At 40.5% G+C, this 15,524-nt stretch overlaps 1 protein-coding gene across 1 annotated transcript; it reads right to left on the bottom strand.

The window, feature by feature from the left end:
- Nucleotides 1-2,800: 2,800 nt before the first annotated feature.
- On the bottom strand, nucleotides 2,801-6,977 carry LOC124596538 (glycine-rich cell wall structural protein-like). Its single transcript, XM_047135716.1, has 3 exons — nucleotides 6,932-6,977; nucleotides 3,131-3,540; nucleotides 2,801-3,085 (listed from the first exon to the last, which is right to left on the bottom strand). Exons 1-3 carry the CDS (start codon nucleotides 6,975-6,977, stop codon nucleotides 2,801-2,803), a joined length of 741 nt encoding a protein of 246 aa, XP_046991672.1.
- Nucleotides 6,978-15,524: the final 8,547 nt, after the last annotated feature.

Below are 15,524 nucleotides of genomic sequence, written 5' to 3'. Positions count from 1 at the left end.
ATGTTTTCTCGTATAACGAGAAACGCAGGGGAAAGTTTCTGCTAGAAAATTCAGCAAAGGTGTAATTATTTTTATAGGAATTTCAGCGGAAGAGAGCAGCCTAGCAGACGACAGCTCGTCGCAGACTAAGGTAAATACCGCGTGCAGAGTTGTACACTTTGTTGGTTCACCAGCTTGGGTCCACTGTAAACTCGAGCGGCGTTGGGTAATCTTTTGCTCAATTTGTCACATAACTAACCATCCACCTTAGACTTGATTGTCATCCTAAATAGTACTGAACTTTGAACAAGAATTAGACGATTTTTGTAGTACTGAACATCATAACGTATGTGTAGGAACAATTTTGTAAAGACACTTCTAATTAAACTTTTATATTTTTGTGTTTAGGATTAATATTCTGTCTGAGAGTTAATATTTAATATTTTTGTGTACAGGGTTATTTCACTTTTTGATGTTGGTGAGATGCGTTATCGTGACAACTGTTATTATGTTGTAAAATTGAAAATTGTAATTTTGTGCTAAAATTGCGACATTAAACATGTTGTTTCAACTTACACAGTTGTTCTCAATCATAGAATAAGTAACCACGTTACAGCATTGTATGGTAGTGAATCATGGTCACTGGCAAAACCGGGACAGCAGAGAAACGAAGTGTTTGCGATGTGGGGCTGTAGATAATTTGGGCAATCAGGTGGATAGACAAGGTAAGAAATGAGGAGGTTCTCCGCAGAATCGACGAAGGTAGGAACATTTGGAAAACATTGACAAAAAGAAGGGACAGGACGATAGGACACATATTAAGACGGCAAAGAATAACTTCAACGCTAGTAAAGGGAGCTTAGAAGGTGCTTGAGAGTATCTGGTTAAATATCAAGCTTTTCCCAGGAGATATCATGGAAAATTCGTGCCAAGCGCAAGCAGCCATCGATAAGAATTTATAGTGCTCTTAATTTTGAAAGTTCAGGTGAAACCATTATCTTCAGTTAATTTAAGTAGTAAATGTCCTGTGTTGATTGGCTGACATTTCATGTCTATAGGAGCAACAGCGCATTTCCAAAGAATGTTTGTTTGGTAAATTTTGCTCGACAATGTACTATCGTGAAATACCCCTGGGCTATCGTATGTGGTCATAGCGAAATAGTGATGGCTCTTTACTGACGTCTTATGTGTTCCGGCGTAATGACAAACGCCGGCACGAAGATGAAGAGCGCAAGAGCAGAGAAGGCTGCGAAGCGGCGTCAGCCAAAAGCCCGCTGACAAGGACCGCATCACGAGAGGAGAGGCTTCCACCAGAAGAGAATATAAGCGCCGCTCCTACCAGCCTCGGGAGGACAGTAGAAGACGGACACTAGCAGACCCAGACTAAAAAACCATATTGTATACAGCGAAAGACATTTATTGTTTGCATGTCGCCAATCACTTACGATACGTTCTTGTAAACCAAAGTTAATTATTGTCAATCTTCTTTATTGTAATAAAAACTATTAATGTGATTTGCTTGAATTGTTGTATAGCTATCCTAGAAGGTACTCTGTTAGAGACGAGTGAGGAGGACACAACAGTACGGCAACGTTTCAGACCCTTCAGTACCCCATTCCTGGTTAATGTCTCGTAAAATCTGTTCCGTAAATAACAGTCCACAACTGGTAAACGTAGGTGACACAAAAGGAGGTGCTCGAGTAAGAAAATGATTTGTCCATTTATGACAACTGTAATAAATCGCAAAATTTACAACATTCAAAAACGTTACTATATAAAAGTAAACAGTAGGACTAAAAGAAATGATAAAGGTAAAGGATGTGCTATCAGCTTTGTAATTCACTACAGTGACCGGAGGATGAGGAGTGACGAGTCCCTTGGCCTGGCCGCGTTAAACCCAAGGAAAGACCCCTCTTTGACAGCAGGCTGAGTGAACCTGGGGCAGTTCTGTAGCAACTGAAAGGAATACAGATTCACACCTGTGTCTGGGGTGAACCCAGGAGCTCCAGGACAGGAGTTTAGTGATTTATCCACCAGCTTATCATTGCCTCTAAAAGAAGTAATATAAATTAAAATTAAATATTGGTATGTTCAAAGATATGAACGAATTACATGTAGTGAAATGAAATCAATGAAGGTGTCAGTACTAGCCATTCGTATATTCTGAATCTGCGTTGTAAGAAACCTGTAATGGCAACTGAATATTTGTACCAGACCAGATGTAAGCCCACATATCCTGCTCTTTCCGAATAGTGGCCTTAACCAATATGTTAGCCGGCCGGGGTGGCCGAGCGATGCTGGGCACTAAAGTCTGGAACCGCACGACCGCTGCAGTCGCAGGTTCGAATCCTGCCTCGGGCATAGATGTGTGTGATGTCCTTAGGTTAGTTAGGTTTAAGTAGTTCTAAGTTCTATGGGACTGGTGACCTCAGAAGTTAAGTCCCATAGTGCTCAGAGCCATTTCAACCATCAATATGTTACATTATAAAAATTCAAGAACATTGTCATTTGAAAGCCTGCATACCAGACAATACATTAAACATCTGTCTGCTACCAGCAATTAATAAATTTGTCCATAACAGAGTGTTGGTTCGTTCTTATTATATTATTATACCAGCACTACTGTTCAGTGAAAAGATCTATATAAGAAAAATATTGCAGGATATATCTGAACCAACAGGATATATTGAAGGAGGAGTTCCAGGTGCTATGACGTATAGTAGGCAGTAAAATAAGGAAGACATATATAGCAGCATGTACTTGTTTATTTTGTTACTTTGCCCTCCATTAGTGTTCAGTGAAGCAACAGTAAGGAAAGCCACTAGAATTCAAGCCCGACAGCAGCAGCCTGGGCCTGTGCCTGTGCCTGGCTGAGGGCAGCGCCACCCTCGCTGTCGTCCCCGTCGCTGCCCAGCCCGACGGCCTGTGCTTGCGACTGTGACTGGCTCAGGGCAACACCATCCCCATCACTGCCCAGTCCAACGGCCTGTGCCTGTGACTGTGCTTGGGCGAGGGAGTCGGTCAGCTCCGAGCCGTATTCGGCTCGTCGTTTCCAGATGCCGTGGTAGCCACCGCCCAGCCCGGCAGCCTGGGCCTGTGCTTGTGCCTGGCTGAGGGCTGCACCACCACCGTGCAGTGCGGCAGCCTGTGCCTGGGCCTGTGCCTGGGCCAGAGAGTCAGTCAGCCCCAAGCCGTAGAGGGCGTGGCGCTTCCAGATGCCGTGGTAACCACTGCCCAGCCCGGCAGCCTGCGCCTGCGCTTGTGCCTGGCTCAGGGCCGCTCCACCTCCACCGTAGTATCCACCTCCCAGCCCGGCGGCCTGTGCCTGGGCCTGAGCCTGGGCGAGGGAGTCAGTCAGCCCCAAACCGTAGAGGGCGTGGCGCTTCCAGATGCCGTGGTGGCCGCCGCCCAGCCCGGCAGCCTGTGCCTGCGCCTGTGCCTGAGCAGCACTCAGCCCTGCTCCTCCACCCAGCAGCCCACTGCCGAGTCCCAACCCCACTGCCTGCGCCTGAGCTTGAGCTTGAGCCAGGCTCGTGTCTAGTCCTCGGTTGATGCCGAATCCTGTAAACACAGATGTAAAGCTTACACATTTTGTTTGTTTTTATCATCCCATCAATCACTGTACCCACAAAAATCGTGTTTACGAAACGTTGTAAAAGATTCATCCAATTGTCGAACCACAGTCACTAGGAATGTTGTAACTATGTATCTTTTCCCTCAGTCTTATTGGGCTTTCACACACATCCAGCTTAAACTTGCATGTGAGAAATAGCAGCTGCTTTGGCGACCCCTCTTTTAATACCTGCCGCACGGGATTAGCCGAGTGGTCTAAGGCGCTGCAGTCATGGACTGTGCGGATGGTCCCGGCTGAGGTTCGATTACTCCCTCGGGCATGGGAGTGTGTGTATGTCCTTAGGATACTTTAGGATAAGTAGTGTGTAAGCTTAGGAACTGATGACCTTAGCAGTTAAGTCCCATAAGATTTCACACACATTTGAACATTATTTTAATACCTTATTAATGCTGTTCAGTTGTGTGGAGCCAAAAGTTCCTTCCTGCAATTTTAATCATTTGCTCTACAGAGTACACATTTTGTTAATAACTTCTGGAAATTGCACTCTTTATAACAACAATAAATGTGTAACCGCTTTAACACAACTAAAGATAACCGAAAACCCAAATCTATCATTAGGAAACAGTCCAAAAAATTGACTCTGTGCTGCATTTCTTCATTTGGTTTTGTAGATCATTTGTGGCAAAATAAGACTACTGCCCAGATCAGAGCTACAGTTTACTACTGCAGCACCCAACTTGTGCTATTCTGATCTAACCACTAGAGCTTTCACAAGCCACCTTCAGATGTGAACTCACTGCTGTGTCGCCCACGTCCTATGACACTACTCTTCAGAGAGAAATCGAACTGTGTGGCTAAACTCTGTGACTCTAATGTCTTTGTAGGGCAAATTCTCCAACTGTGTGGTGTGTTTTCCCCAGCTTAAGGAATTATAGGACAGTAGTGTGCAAGAGAACGAGTCAATATACCGTTCACTTGGCCATCACATCGACCTCTCAAAACCGGAGTCACTAATTCTCCTTCAGGAAACTTCTCTTTTGTCCGTTAAAACGGCGACTGCTACCCATCTCAGGAAAAATTAATCATCCTTGAGACCAAGGAATTTAGCATACAGTTCCGTACAATCTATTATTACTCTCTGTTAATAAAGATGTTGGATGCGGCTGTGTTAGAAATACAGAGACTTCGTTTTCCCTTATAATATATAGGACAAACAACCATATTGGTAAGTGACAGAAAATCTCCAGCGCCAATATTGGGTGTAAAGAAAATCGTGAAACAAATATCAGCTACGCGGGAGGCTATAAATAACTGTACCTTACCCTCAGAGAAGAAGCTTAGGCTTACGTGGTTCCATTTTAGCAAATCTCCCAGAAGAGTATTTTAGAAGAAGAGCGTAAAAGCTTTACAACCACTTGTTAAGCGAGCGGTGACCACCTAAATAAAAACCACGTACACGTAGGTGAGCATATACACAAGTACATAAATAATCTGGTGGACAGGGTGAGCAGAAATCTGCACATGTCTGCTGATGATGCTGTGATTTATGGGAAGATGTCGTCGTTGACTGACTGTATGATGATATAAGATGACTTAGACAAAATTTCTAGTTGGTGTGATGAATGACAGCTAACTCTAAATGTAGAAAAATGCAAGGTAATGTAGATGAGTAGGAAAAACAAACCTGTAATATTGGTATGCAGTACTGGTGGTGTGTTGCTTGACACTGTCAATATCTAGGAGTAACGTTGAAAAGAAATATGAAATGGAATGAGGATGTAAGGACTGTAGTAGGGAAGGTGAATGGTCGACTTCGGTGGGAGGTGTAGGTTATCTGTAAAGGAGACCGCATATAGCATATTGATGAGTACCGTTGGAGTATTTCGGATCTGCACCAGGTGAGATTAAAGACAGACATCAGAATAATTAAGAGGCAGGCTGCAAGACTTAGTTCTGATAGGTTCGAACAACATGCAAGTATTACGAAGCTGCGTTGGGAACTAAAATGGGAATAACTGGAGGAAAGACGACGTTCGTATCGGGGAACACTGTTGAGAAAATTGAGAGAGCCTGCATTTGAGGCTGACTGCAGAACGATTCTACTGCCCCAGCGTACATCTCGCGTAAGGACGCTGAAGAATAAGATTAGAGAGATTAGTCCTGGTACGGAGGCATATAGACAGTCGTTTCCCTCGCACTATTTGCGAGTGGAACAGAAAAGGAAATGGCTAGTAGTGGTACCGGATACTCCGTCCCACGTAACATAGGTACGGTGGCTTGCGGAACATGTATGTAGAAGTAGATGAATACAGATCACTGGTTGCAAAGTAAAATTTGGTAGCCTGTGCACCGGTAAGGAGTTACATTTGGAAATATGAGGAGGTATTTTGATGTGCACAACGTTGTCATTACAGATAGGGAGCAAAGAATTTTTATACAGAGAACTCGGCTGCAATAATCCTGACGACATGAAAATTGCACATTATTAAGTACAACACTGTTTACGCACTATGGCTGGAAACTGGCATGAAATATTTTATTCAGACTGAATTTAGTTTTCATCTCGACCTCAGATGGAAAACCGTATAGCGTACAGTATAAATATTTAAAATCAAAGAAAATATTCTCCCCTAATAATATGATAGCAATTTTATCGAATCTTTTAAACAACGTACTACTCAGTTTGAGTACGTCGTGATTTTATAGTTTCGTAATCTCTGTATTACTCAGCAATTCGTGGGAATTAAAAGAATATACATATTTAATATGAATATCGAAAAGTGAAATCCAAGAACGAGTATTAGAAAAACTTAAATTTGGTATTTCAATGTGCTCCAGTTGTCCCCCTATTCCGAGAATAATGGTGTGATTGTCGTCTTTGTTGCACCTTATTTCAATGGCGTATACACGATCTAAACAGATGAGAAATAGATCCTACAATTTTGCTACAATAGATTGTAAGCCAGTAAATAAAGCAAGTGCATTTGCGGATACTGCTGTCTTTGAAACTAGTAATGAAGTAATGGACACCCACATAGTCTGTCATTTCCTTTCTCTAGTTTATGATTGTACTTTCTTGCAGCAGACCCTCCCCCAGTTTCGATTTCACTCTGATGCATTAGCACATATTAAAAACTGAATAACGACGTTGAAGTGTATAACTCTACTGAAGGATGTGTTATTATTCTTTTACAGCCAGCAGGTACTGACAACTACGTTATAAAGACACGAAACTTAACACCTTCTAGTGCATTAGCACGTTATTCAGGTCGCAGAGACCTAAAATTTCCATGACAGACACGCATTTGCTTCAGCCGCTACAGGAAAGCAGAATGAGAGGACACAGTGACCATCTGGAAGGGAGCAGAGGCAGCTTACCTTGCACAGCGACGGCGGTGGCCAACACGACTAAGATGGACCACATGGCTGTGGGCTGTGGGCTGTGGGTTGTGGATTCGGTGGCCGAAACGGACGCTGCTGGTCCTTATATTGGGAGCTCATGAGGAAGTCGGCGACCTTACGAGGAAAGTCGGTGCGCTCTCCTGCACAATCATTACTTGGATGGAGACAGGTGGGGGTGGCGCCACCGAACGTTTTCCCGTTCCTCGTGGACACTCATTAAATGTCGTCATACCGTATCATGAGAGTATGCAAGCAACAAAATACTTCAATGTTAATTTCTCACAAGCGTTATCAGTGCAAGGTGGTAGTAAACAACGCTACCTGCTGGCTTGTACACTCATCGGCATATTCTTCTATTTGCTTCTGAAGACAACATTTGTAGACTATAGTAGTTGTGTATTTGCACATAAGAGACGACGGAAAGCTTTACAGCACCAATCAGTTTAAAGCAAAAACAAAACTGACTAAGTTATAAGTACACAAGCTCCTGTATCGTGACTGTGCTTGTTTGGCAGTCCACATTGAATTATAGTAACAATAGCAGCAGTTTTACTCATACGTGGATTGCTTTTACAAAGATATTAGACAATCGTGATATCCCATTTTAAGAATAAAAATCACAAGTCATATACACGGCGATTCTGAACTACAATGGCCGGCCGGGGTGGCCGAGCGGTTCTAGGCGCTATACTCTGGAACCGCGCGACCGCTACGGTCGCAGGTTCGAATCCTGCCTCGAGCATGGATGTGTGTGATGTCCTTAGGTTAGTTAGGTTTAAGTAGTTCTAAGTTCTATGGGACTGGTGACCTCAGAAGTTAAGTCCCATAGTGCTCCGAGCCATTTGAACTACAATGAAAAAATTTCGGAAGTTGTTCAGTGATATTTTCTGAATAGCTTGATACAAGGGACACGTGGCCCTCGGTGGCGCGTTACTGAATAATTGTACTTCTTTCCCCCCATTTGTCTTTGTGTCGATGTTGTACTGAAAACATCTCCACAAGATTGCAAAAGTCGACGGTATGCGCTGCGTCTCTTGGCAACAAAGATAATTCAGTCTCCCATGGTACTTACTTGCTGTTGTCAGCTCTAATGAACGCTTTACCCTTTACAGATCACTTGGTATGAAGGGCGACCACAGCTGTGATGATACATTTCAAATTATAAAAACCGTAACAGCAGCATCAAAATGGTTTATTAATCACGACTTGTTTCATGACGCTATAGTCACATGTTCAGGTAACAAACTGTTGACCGAAAGAAAGTACAAAACAGTGGTTAGATCTATCTTAAAACAGGAACTACCGAATTAACACAATGTTGATTCAATACAGAATGTCCTTAAAACGTCCGTAAGGGTGAATAATATAAATCCCTTACCTTCCTGTACCAAACTGAAGTCGTAAAACACTAAACTGTATTGAATGAAATATCCAGTGGAACTGGAGAATAACGTTACTCCGGAATCAAAAACTGTTGAATAAGAACGGACATAATAAACAATTTTTTCTACGGTTATGTCTTTCTCTAGTTCCACTAGCTATTTTTTTCATGACGGTTGCTTACTGTATGACACCAGTTTTGCGCAGAAAGATAGGGGATTTCTATTATTCGTCCTTAAGGAGATTTTAAGGGCCTTAAGTATCGAAAGGTCCGCGTATCTCACTCGCTAAGCAACATTGTATTAATTCGGTAGTTCCTGTTTAAGGCAGTTCTATTCACGATTTTTCTATCTTATTTAGGCCAACAGTTTCTTACCCGATGATGTGACTACAATGTCACGAAACTAGTCATGATTAATAAATCATCTCGTCGCTCCTGTTGTTGTTTTTATCATTCTAAGCTTTACTCTTTGTTCTCAAGCTTGGTACTCTTCTGTGATTGCTTTCCTGACAAAGTTATTTGTGCATTAACTGTGAAACACAGAGGGATGGAATTCTGTTGATTGAATATTACAGACTTTTTCACTTTTGTGAAGTTTCTCTTTTGTGGCGCAGAAACATAAGTTGGTGGGTAACAAACTAGCATAAAAGGTAACTGAGGTCTCCGAATAATACATAACTATGCAAGGTGCTTGTAAATTATCTTTACAACTTAGGATTTACAAAACTTTAAAACTATACCAGATAGTTAAAAAATGGTTTTCAATATGCGGTAAGATAATTCATAAGTTTTTTTACCTTCCAGGTGACGCAGTATTGATGCAAGATGTCCATCAATTTCTAGATGAAAGATGTCCTTAAAGTTGCGTTGGACGAGATGGTCCACTTCGATGGCCGCCGCTATACTCTGCCCTCACCACCAGTAGACGTCTTCCTGTGGAGTTTTGTAGAGGATCTGGTGTACCAAATCAAAGTCTGGATTCGTAGTGCATTTGAACATGTCGCTGTGATAATCTTGAATCGTACGTGGAGACAAATAGAAGTACGACTGGACATTATCCGTGCCACTGAGGGTGCACATACTGATGACTATGAATGAGGAAACAAAACTTTATGAGTTATCTTACCACATGTTGAAAATCATTTGTTTAACATCTACTGTAGTTGTAAAGATATTCAGTTTTTAAGTTACCAAGATAATTTATGGACACCCTGTATTATTACTCTGTTTCAAGACTTAGGAGACATGTGCGTCTTGTACCAACGTACTCAGAAATTATCACTGATTTCTGAGCAACTCTCAGATTTTGTCACGAGTTCGGTTTCAGCATGCATGCAGGGATTTACAAATGTACTGGTCTAGTTTCACAAGGAATGGGCAGGTAGAGGTCGGTAGTAGAAAGCATCCCATCATATACCAGAAGTCAATTTAGGGAAAACAGAGAAAATTTTAATCAAAATGACCAGAGGGCCACTAGAGCCTCCATCCTCCTGAACAGACGGGAAATCTATTAAAAAAGGCTATTCAAGCGAAACTTCCCATTTGCTGGCCTGATAGATTGAGTCGGAGGATAATATTTTACTACTATCCATTGAAGAGCTTCGGTGTAAGCGTTTGCACAAAAATTAACACCGGCGTCAGAAAGTGTGTTGTGAAGTGTTTATCAAGCCTCTACTGCGTGTTACCTAAGAAATGTTTCGCTGTGTGGCATGCATGAATTAACATGTATTTTCAACTGCCTTCTAAATACGTTGTACATAACTGTTTCATCACCGTAGTAATTTGTTGTATAATTTTATTTCTCTCTTTCATGGTTAATAGAAGTTTAGTCTAGACCTTGTTCCATGGTTATGAACAACGTGTTTCTCCCGTAAATATCTAGGTTTTTGTATCTGCATAAATGACTAGTCAAATTGCTCACACGGTGTAGCTAAAATGCCCATTGTTTTGAACATATCTTTACGACAAGTTATTATACAATTTTTGCTATTATTCTTAGTGAAATTTTTCTGTAGTTGAAAAAGTGTACACATATTTTGTGTATTTGTTCATCCGAAAAATATTTCATACCTATGAACTGGGTGTACATTTGAATGCCAAATGCCCTGGTAGTTGTGTGTTGATGTCAGGATCGTAACGGTATAAAATCTTTATGAATTCTCGCAGCTTCTACTGACAATCAGTTTTCAACCCAGAAATTTTGTAATTGTTACGCTCCGTCTACATATAAAATGTCAGTTTCCCCCTTCTAATCTAAAATTACATTTATGTCATTTGTTTTATTTACGTTCAGTGCTACTTATTCAGCTATTGCCCAACTGTAGACTTCCTTAAGGGCGTCTTTTCTTTCACATTTTCTGCAAGGAGTTCTCTTCTTTTCCAGAGACTCTAAAGTTGTTATTATCATCACAGAGAAATTTACGCCATGACTACCGTGGTTGAGAAAGTCGTCGATACATATCAGGAACAGTAATGGCCCCGATACGATACGTGAAATCCCTCTATATTAGTAAGTGTTCGAGGTTTGTATTGCCTCCATCTCTGCTTCCTCTCTGCTAGATACATGTTTTTGACAAGTGCCTCAGTCTACAGCTTCCGGGAATTTAAATTTCTGTGCTCTTCGCACTCCTTTCTTATCTGGAAGTGGAAGAAGTAATAATACAGTTGTAGAAGAGGCGGAAAAGTGAAAAGACAGTCGAAACTAAGGGTGAGAAAAATACAGGGGAAAATCAGTTAAGTGATTAAGAAGATATTTCAAATATCACTAGCATTATTTAACTAATTTTGTAGATGAAACAATTAGCCACTAAATTTTCAAGAAGGAAAAGATCGGTACGGTAAGAGACAGCAATGTTATTTACACAGAGGACATTAACTTTCCGGCTAAACGCAATGAAGAAGACTATCAGATAAATGGAACGGGTAAGACCATAACACAGAACTGGCGTGACCGATAAAGGTCTCCCTCGAACTTCTGCATTTGCGAAGAGTAGTCATAATGTTTTAATTATCAGCTGTAAAAAATCAGACAGCAATCATTAAACTTGATGATCGTGTTCTGCATACACTCACCCTTTAATACGACCCGCTGTTCCCAACTGGACGGAGATCGCTTACTTGTACTGTGAAACTTATTTTCATACCACGTTTCATATTTCTAGGTCAATGGAAGTGCCCTACAGGTTTTGATCCGTAATTGTAGAATTCTGCATTTTGGCTGGTCAGGAAACGTTTCACCTCGAAAATCACTCGGCGTCAATTAGAATATGGCTGCCACGCAATGGTTTTTTCATGCGCAGTAGGAGGACGGAAGATGAATCAAAATTTGATACACAGAAGAAGCAGATGTGTGAACGTGACCCGTGCAGAACGTGGTGGAGTGCCGTCGTCGAGCAAAAACTACCCCTTGGACAGTTTTCCGCCATGCTTCGTCTTGTAACATTATGGATACGGAATCGATATATTCATTAGAGCTCTCTATTCCATCTTTACGATCTTGAATGTATATAGATCTTACCACTTAATTTTTTCATACACTATTTCGGTAGGTAACGTTTGTGTGCGCTCCACTCCATAATGTCAATATTCAAGAAATACAGTACCAGTTAAATAAGATTTTTTCGGTTATCGAAAATTATCGTCAGTGTAGGCTTACAACGAAACTTGCAAATATATAACTATCTAGAAAGAATAAATTTTGTAACAGACATGATACGGATTACCTGTAAACAAACCTCTGGGCGTTAACAACGTGGAAAAGGCCATGATAAATTCAATAAAAAACCAAAATACCAAAGCTAAGAATTGCGCAATTATGTTAAATCATTAGTTTAATTACGTTTTGGAACTTTATATCACATCCCAAAGTTTAGGAGCCAGAGTCACTGAAACTCTTCCTAGCTTTCGTCAGCTCTGTCCCAAACGGAAAATACTTAAATTTTAAATATGGAAATTGTGTCGTAATTTTGAGTTCAGAGGCATAGTTAATCCACGAAACTGTTCACACCAAAATTCCTTTTACTATTTGTTAATCCTGATACTGAACACAAAACATGTGTAAATCATTCGCAGAAAAACAAAACTGCAAAACACCTGGTTGACGATCAGAGTGGAGAAAACGCCCTAGTCAAACTAAGCTTACCATTGAAATCACAACAAAGAAATTCACATTCTCATAAATAAATATCAATACCGACTGTGAGCATTATTCACAACTTATATGTTCCGAACGTTACTAATTTTTAAAACGTTATCAACTGTCTCAAAAATGTGTAAACAAAAACGGGAATAATAACTCCAGTTTGAAACTGTAGGTTTTATAAGGTCTTTGACTTATCGAAACAGACGCTTCACTTGATTTCAGATATGTTAGGAAGCAGATGTGTGTTGAGAACAATTAAATCATCAGTAATATATGTGTAGATTATTACCAACTGTCTAAATGTATCGAAATCTGAAATTAAACTATCTGGTCAAACACGAAATCATGGGGAAGACTACTTATTTAAAGCGAACGTCAAGCGTGCACATGCTACCAGAACATATTTTCCCAAGCTTGCACAAGAAGAAACAACCTGGAGATTATCTTCAAAGACTTGGTTTTCATCAAGTTAAGTACAATTAGTTCATCTATTCCTTCTTCACTGTGTTCGCATTTAGGTACTTAAGAGTAGAAGACAAGTCGGATAATTCTGTCACACCCAAAAAGTATTAGGATAGGTGAATGAAGCGACGTTAGAGTCTTCACAGTCTCCATTAATCTCGTTAGGAGTTGTCGGTAGTACGCTCCTTTGTCGATATGCCCCTTACCAGCATAATTTGTTTGCACCACAATATGATAGTTCCAGATCACTCAGCATCACTTTGCTCGATAACGGCCGGGTCTTAGTCATTTTTGGCGATGAATAATTCACGTGTTTTCGCTGCCTACTTTGCTTCTTTGTCTAGAGGCTATAGTGACAAAACTCAGCACTCGCCCATGGTGAATAGCCGGCTGAAGAAGTCATCTCGTTTGGCCTGACACAGCAGCAATAATTCCGCTTCTGTCTCGATGCAGCGGGCTTTTTGGATCGGTGCGAACAGTCATCGAACCCATCGGCTTTATTCTTAACTGGTTTTCACCTTTTCCACTACCTTCTCCCTTTCATGTTATACACGGGTCTCGGAGCACCAGGTTCTCCACTTCTCTCGCGATTCCCGCTTCTGCACAGAGATGGCCAGCCACTTAACTCTCCATCTTTCACAATTGTTTGACCACGCTGGAAGCGGTCGCACACCTACCGTTGGGGTCATGTGTTGGTGAGCTGTTGCCGCTCACGTCCATCAACTTAGTGTGGTTGTTGCAGCGTAATCACCTTGAAATGCAGTAAATGTATTACCTGCTGATATCCCAATTCATTAATGGATTACGACATACTGTTTTCGCTACTCTATCGGCATGCAACAGTAGTTTGGCGCGGGATTTAAAGTCTGTGCCAGGACTTCAAACAGGCATCTAAAAACAAACAAACAAAATTCGTTTCGTAACTTTATTTTCTCGAAGTGACAGAACTTCATGATTACCTCTCGCATTACGGCCTTTAGCCATGTGCAACCACGCTGCTTCTAAATCTTTTCTAATTCATTTTCCAATCTTTCATTAGGTTATTGTGTCACTCTCTCCACTCTCCCTGTATTAAACAGCTTCCTCAGTCCATCTATTGGCCATTCTCCTGCCTTCATCCCCCGACCATCCATTTCACTGCCATTGCAGTTTTTATTATGTCATCCACTGTAGTTTATTCCCTGATTCTCCTAGTATTTTCCATTATACAACACTCCGCTGTTCATGAACACCCCTCAGCTTTTAAATGCGACTAGTCAAATCTGTCAATATGTGTTAACTGATTATTCCGTCGGTTATTGGTAGGACAACATTATACTAAACAAAAAAAAGCGTTGAACTGCTTATACGCTAAAGGATTAATTTATTTTAACCGGTTTTCAACTTACAAGAACATCTTCAGATTAACTGACTATCTTAGCCAAAGAAATTACAACGTTTGTAAACAATATTGAAAAAGACGTTCAGCATATAGACATCTTTGACAGCGTGGTGGTAGTGCAATTTAAAAGGTAAAAAGCTGAACAAGAAATAAATGTAAAGGGAGCTAAACACAGTTAAAAATAAATGAACAGAGCAGAAAAATGGTGGAATATGAGGGAACACACATTAAATGTCATCTTTGACGCTGTGGTGATACTGCAATTTTCAAGTTGAACGATAGATAAATATAAAGGAAGCAAACAGGAAAAACATTAACACTATGCTCGAAAACCGTGCCTATATAACTGTTTGCATTAAATAAAAAAACAAAATAAAATAAGTAGCTGACAAAGCTACGTCAGGAGGTGATAAGCATGGAAAAAGATACAAGAACCAATGAAAAGAAAGATTTAACAATTGTAATTACAGAATATGTGGAGCACATAGGCATTTTCAATAAAATAAAGGACACCAATAAATACAGGAAAATCAAGTAATATGAAGGAACAGAGCAGCAAATAATGGAATACAGAGGGTTATGTGAAGTTTAGAACAAGGGAAGTATGAAGCTGTGTTTGGTCATTTAAGATTAAATCAGGACTGTGGGCTAGATATTTGTTGATTTCCAGAACTTCCAGTTAGTTATCGTTCAACTTTTTACATTTTAAATTGCATCATCACTGCACTGTCAAGATGTATTTATTGTGATGTATTTACTGTGTTTTTGTGCCTAAAGTTAGATGTGTAACAGCTTTTCCAATGTCGTTTACAAACGTTGTAACGTTTGATGACAATATTCAGTTAAAGCCTGATTATGACCTAGTAAACCGAAAAGCGGTTAACTCAATAAATTAATCCTGTAGAACATAAGCCATACAGTGCTTCCCATTTATCTGCCAACACACAGTGATTGCAAACTTCCCATTTCAGATACGTTGGAATCATGGCATTCAGAACTCTCTTTAGTTTACAAAAAGAACTCCAAGACACTTTTACTTTTATGTTTATTTCTGTATTTGTCCACCCGTCCGTTGTCTTCATAAACTGCTTCTGTAACTTCTTTGTTAATCCGCATTTTTTCTAAATATAGTTATATATTACTTTACTCTTATAGTAGTTTGATTCTCTGGTGCACATCTAAATTTGTTCCTTAAGTTTTTCCT

This window comes from Schistocerca americana, chromosome 1, assembly GCF_021461395.2.
Source record: "Schistocerca americana isolate TAMUIC-IGC-003095 chromosome 1, iqSchAmer2.1, whole genome shotgun sequence".
NCBI classification, from domain to species: Eukaryota; Metazoa; Arthropoda; class Insecta; order Orthoptera; family Acrididae; genus Schistocerca; species Schistocerca americana.
Note: the sequence above shows the minus strand (reverse complement) of the source record. Positions and strands in the feature narration are given on the sequence as shown.

Bases quoted from the DNA above. Each gene is read 5' to 3' on its own strand.
- LOC124596538 (XM_047135716.1), bottom strand. From the start codon at position 6,977: ATGTGGTCCATCTTAGTCGTGTTGGCCACCGCCGTCGCTGTGCAAG. The intron at 3,541-6,931 runs GTAAGCTGCCTC...CTGTGTTTACAG, and splicing joins CACCGCCGTCGCTGTGCAAG to GATTCGGCATCAACCGAGGA. The intron at 3,086-3,130 runs GCACAGGCTGCC...GCCCTCAGCCAG, and splicing joins TGGCCCAGGCACAGGCCCAG to GCACAAGCACAGGCCCAGGC.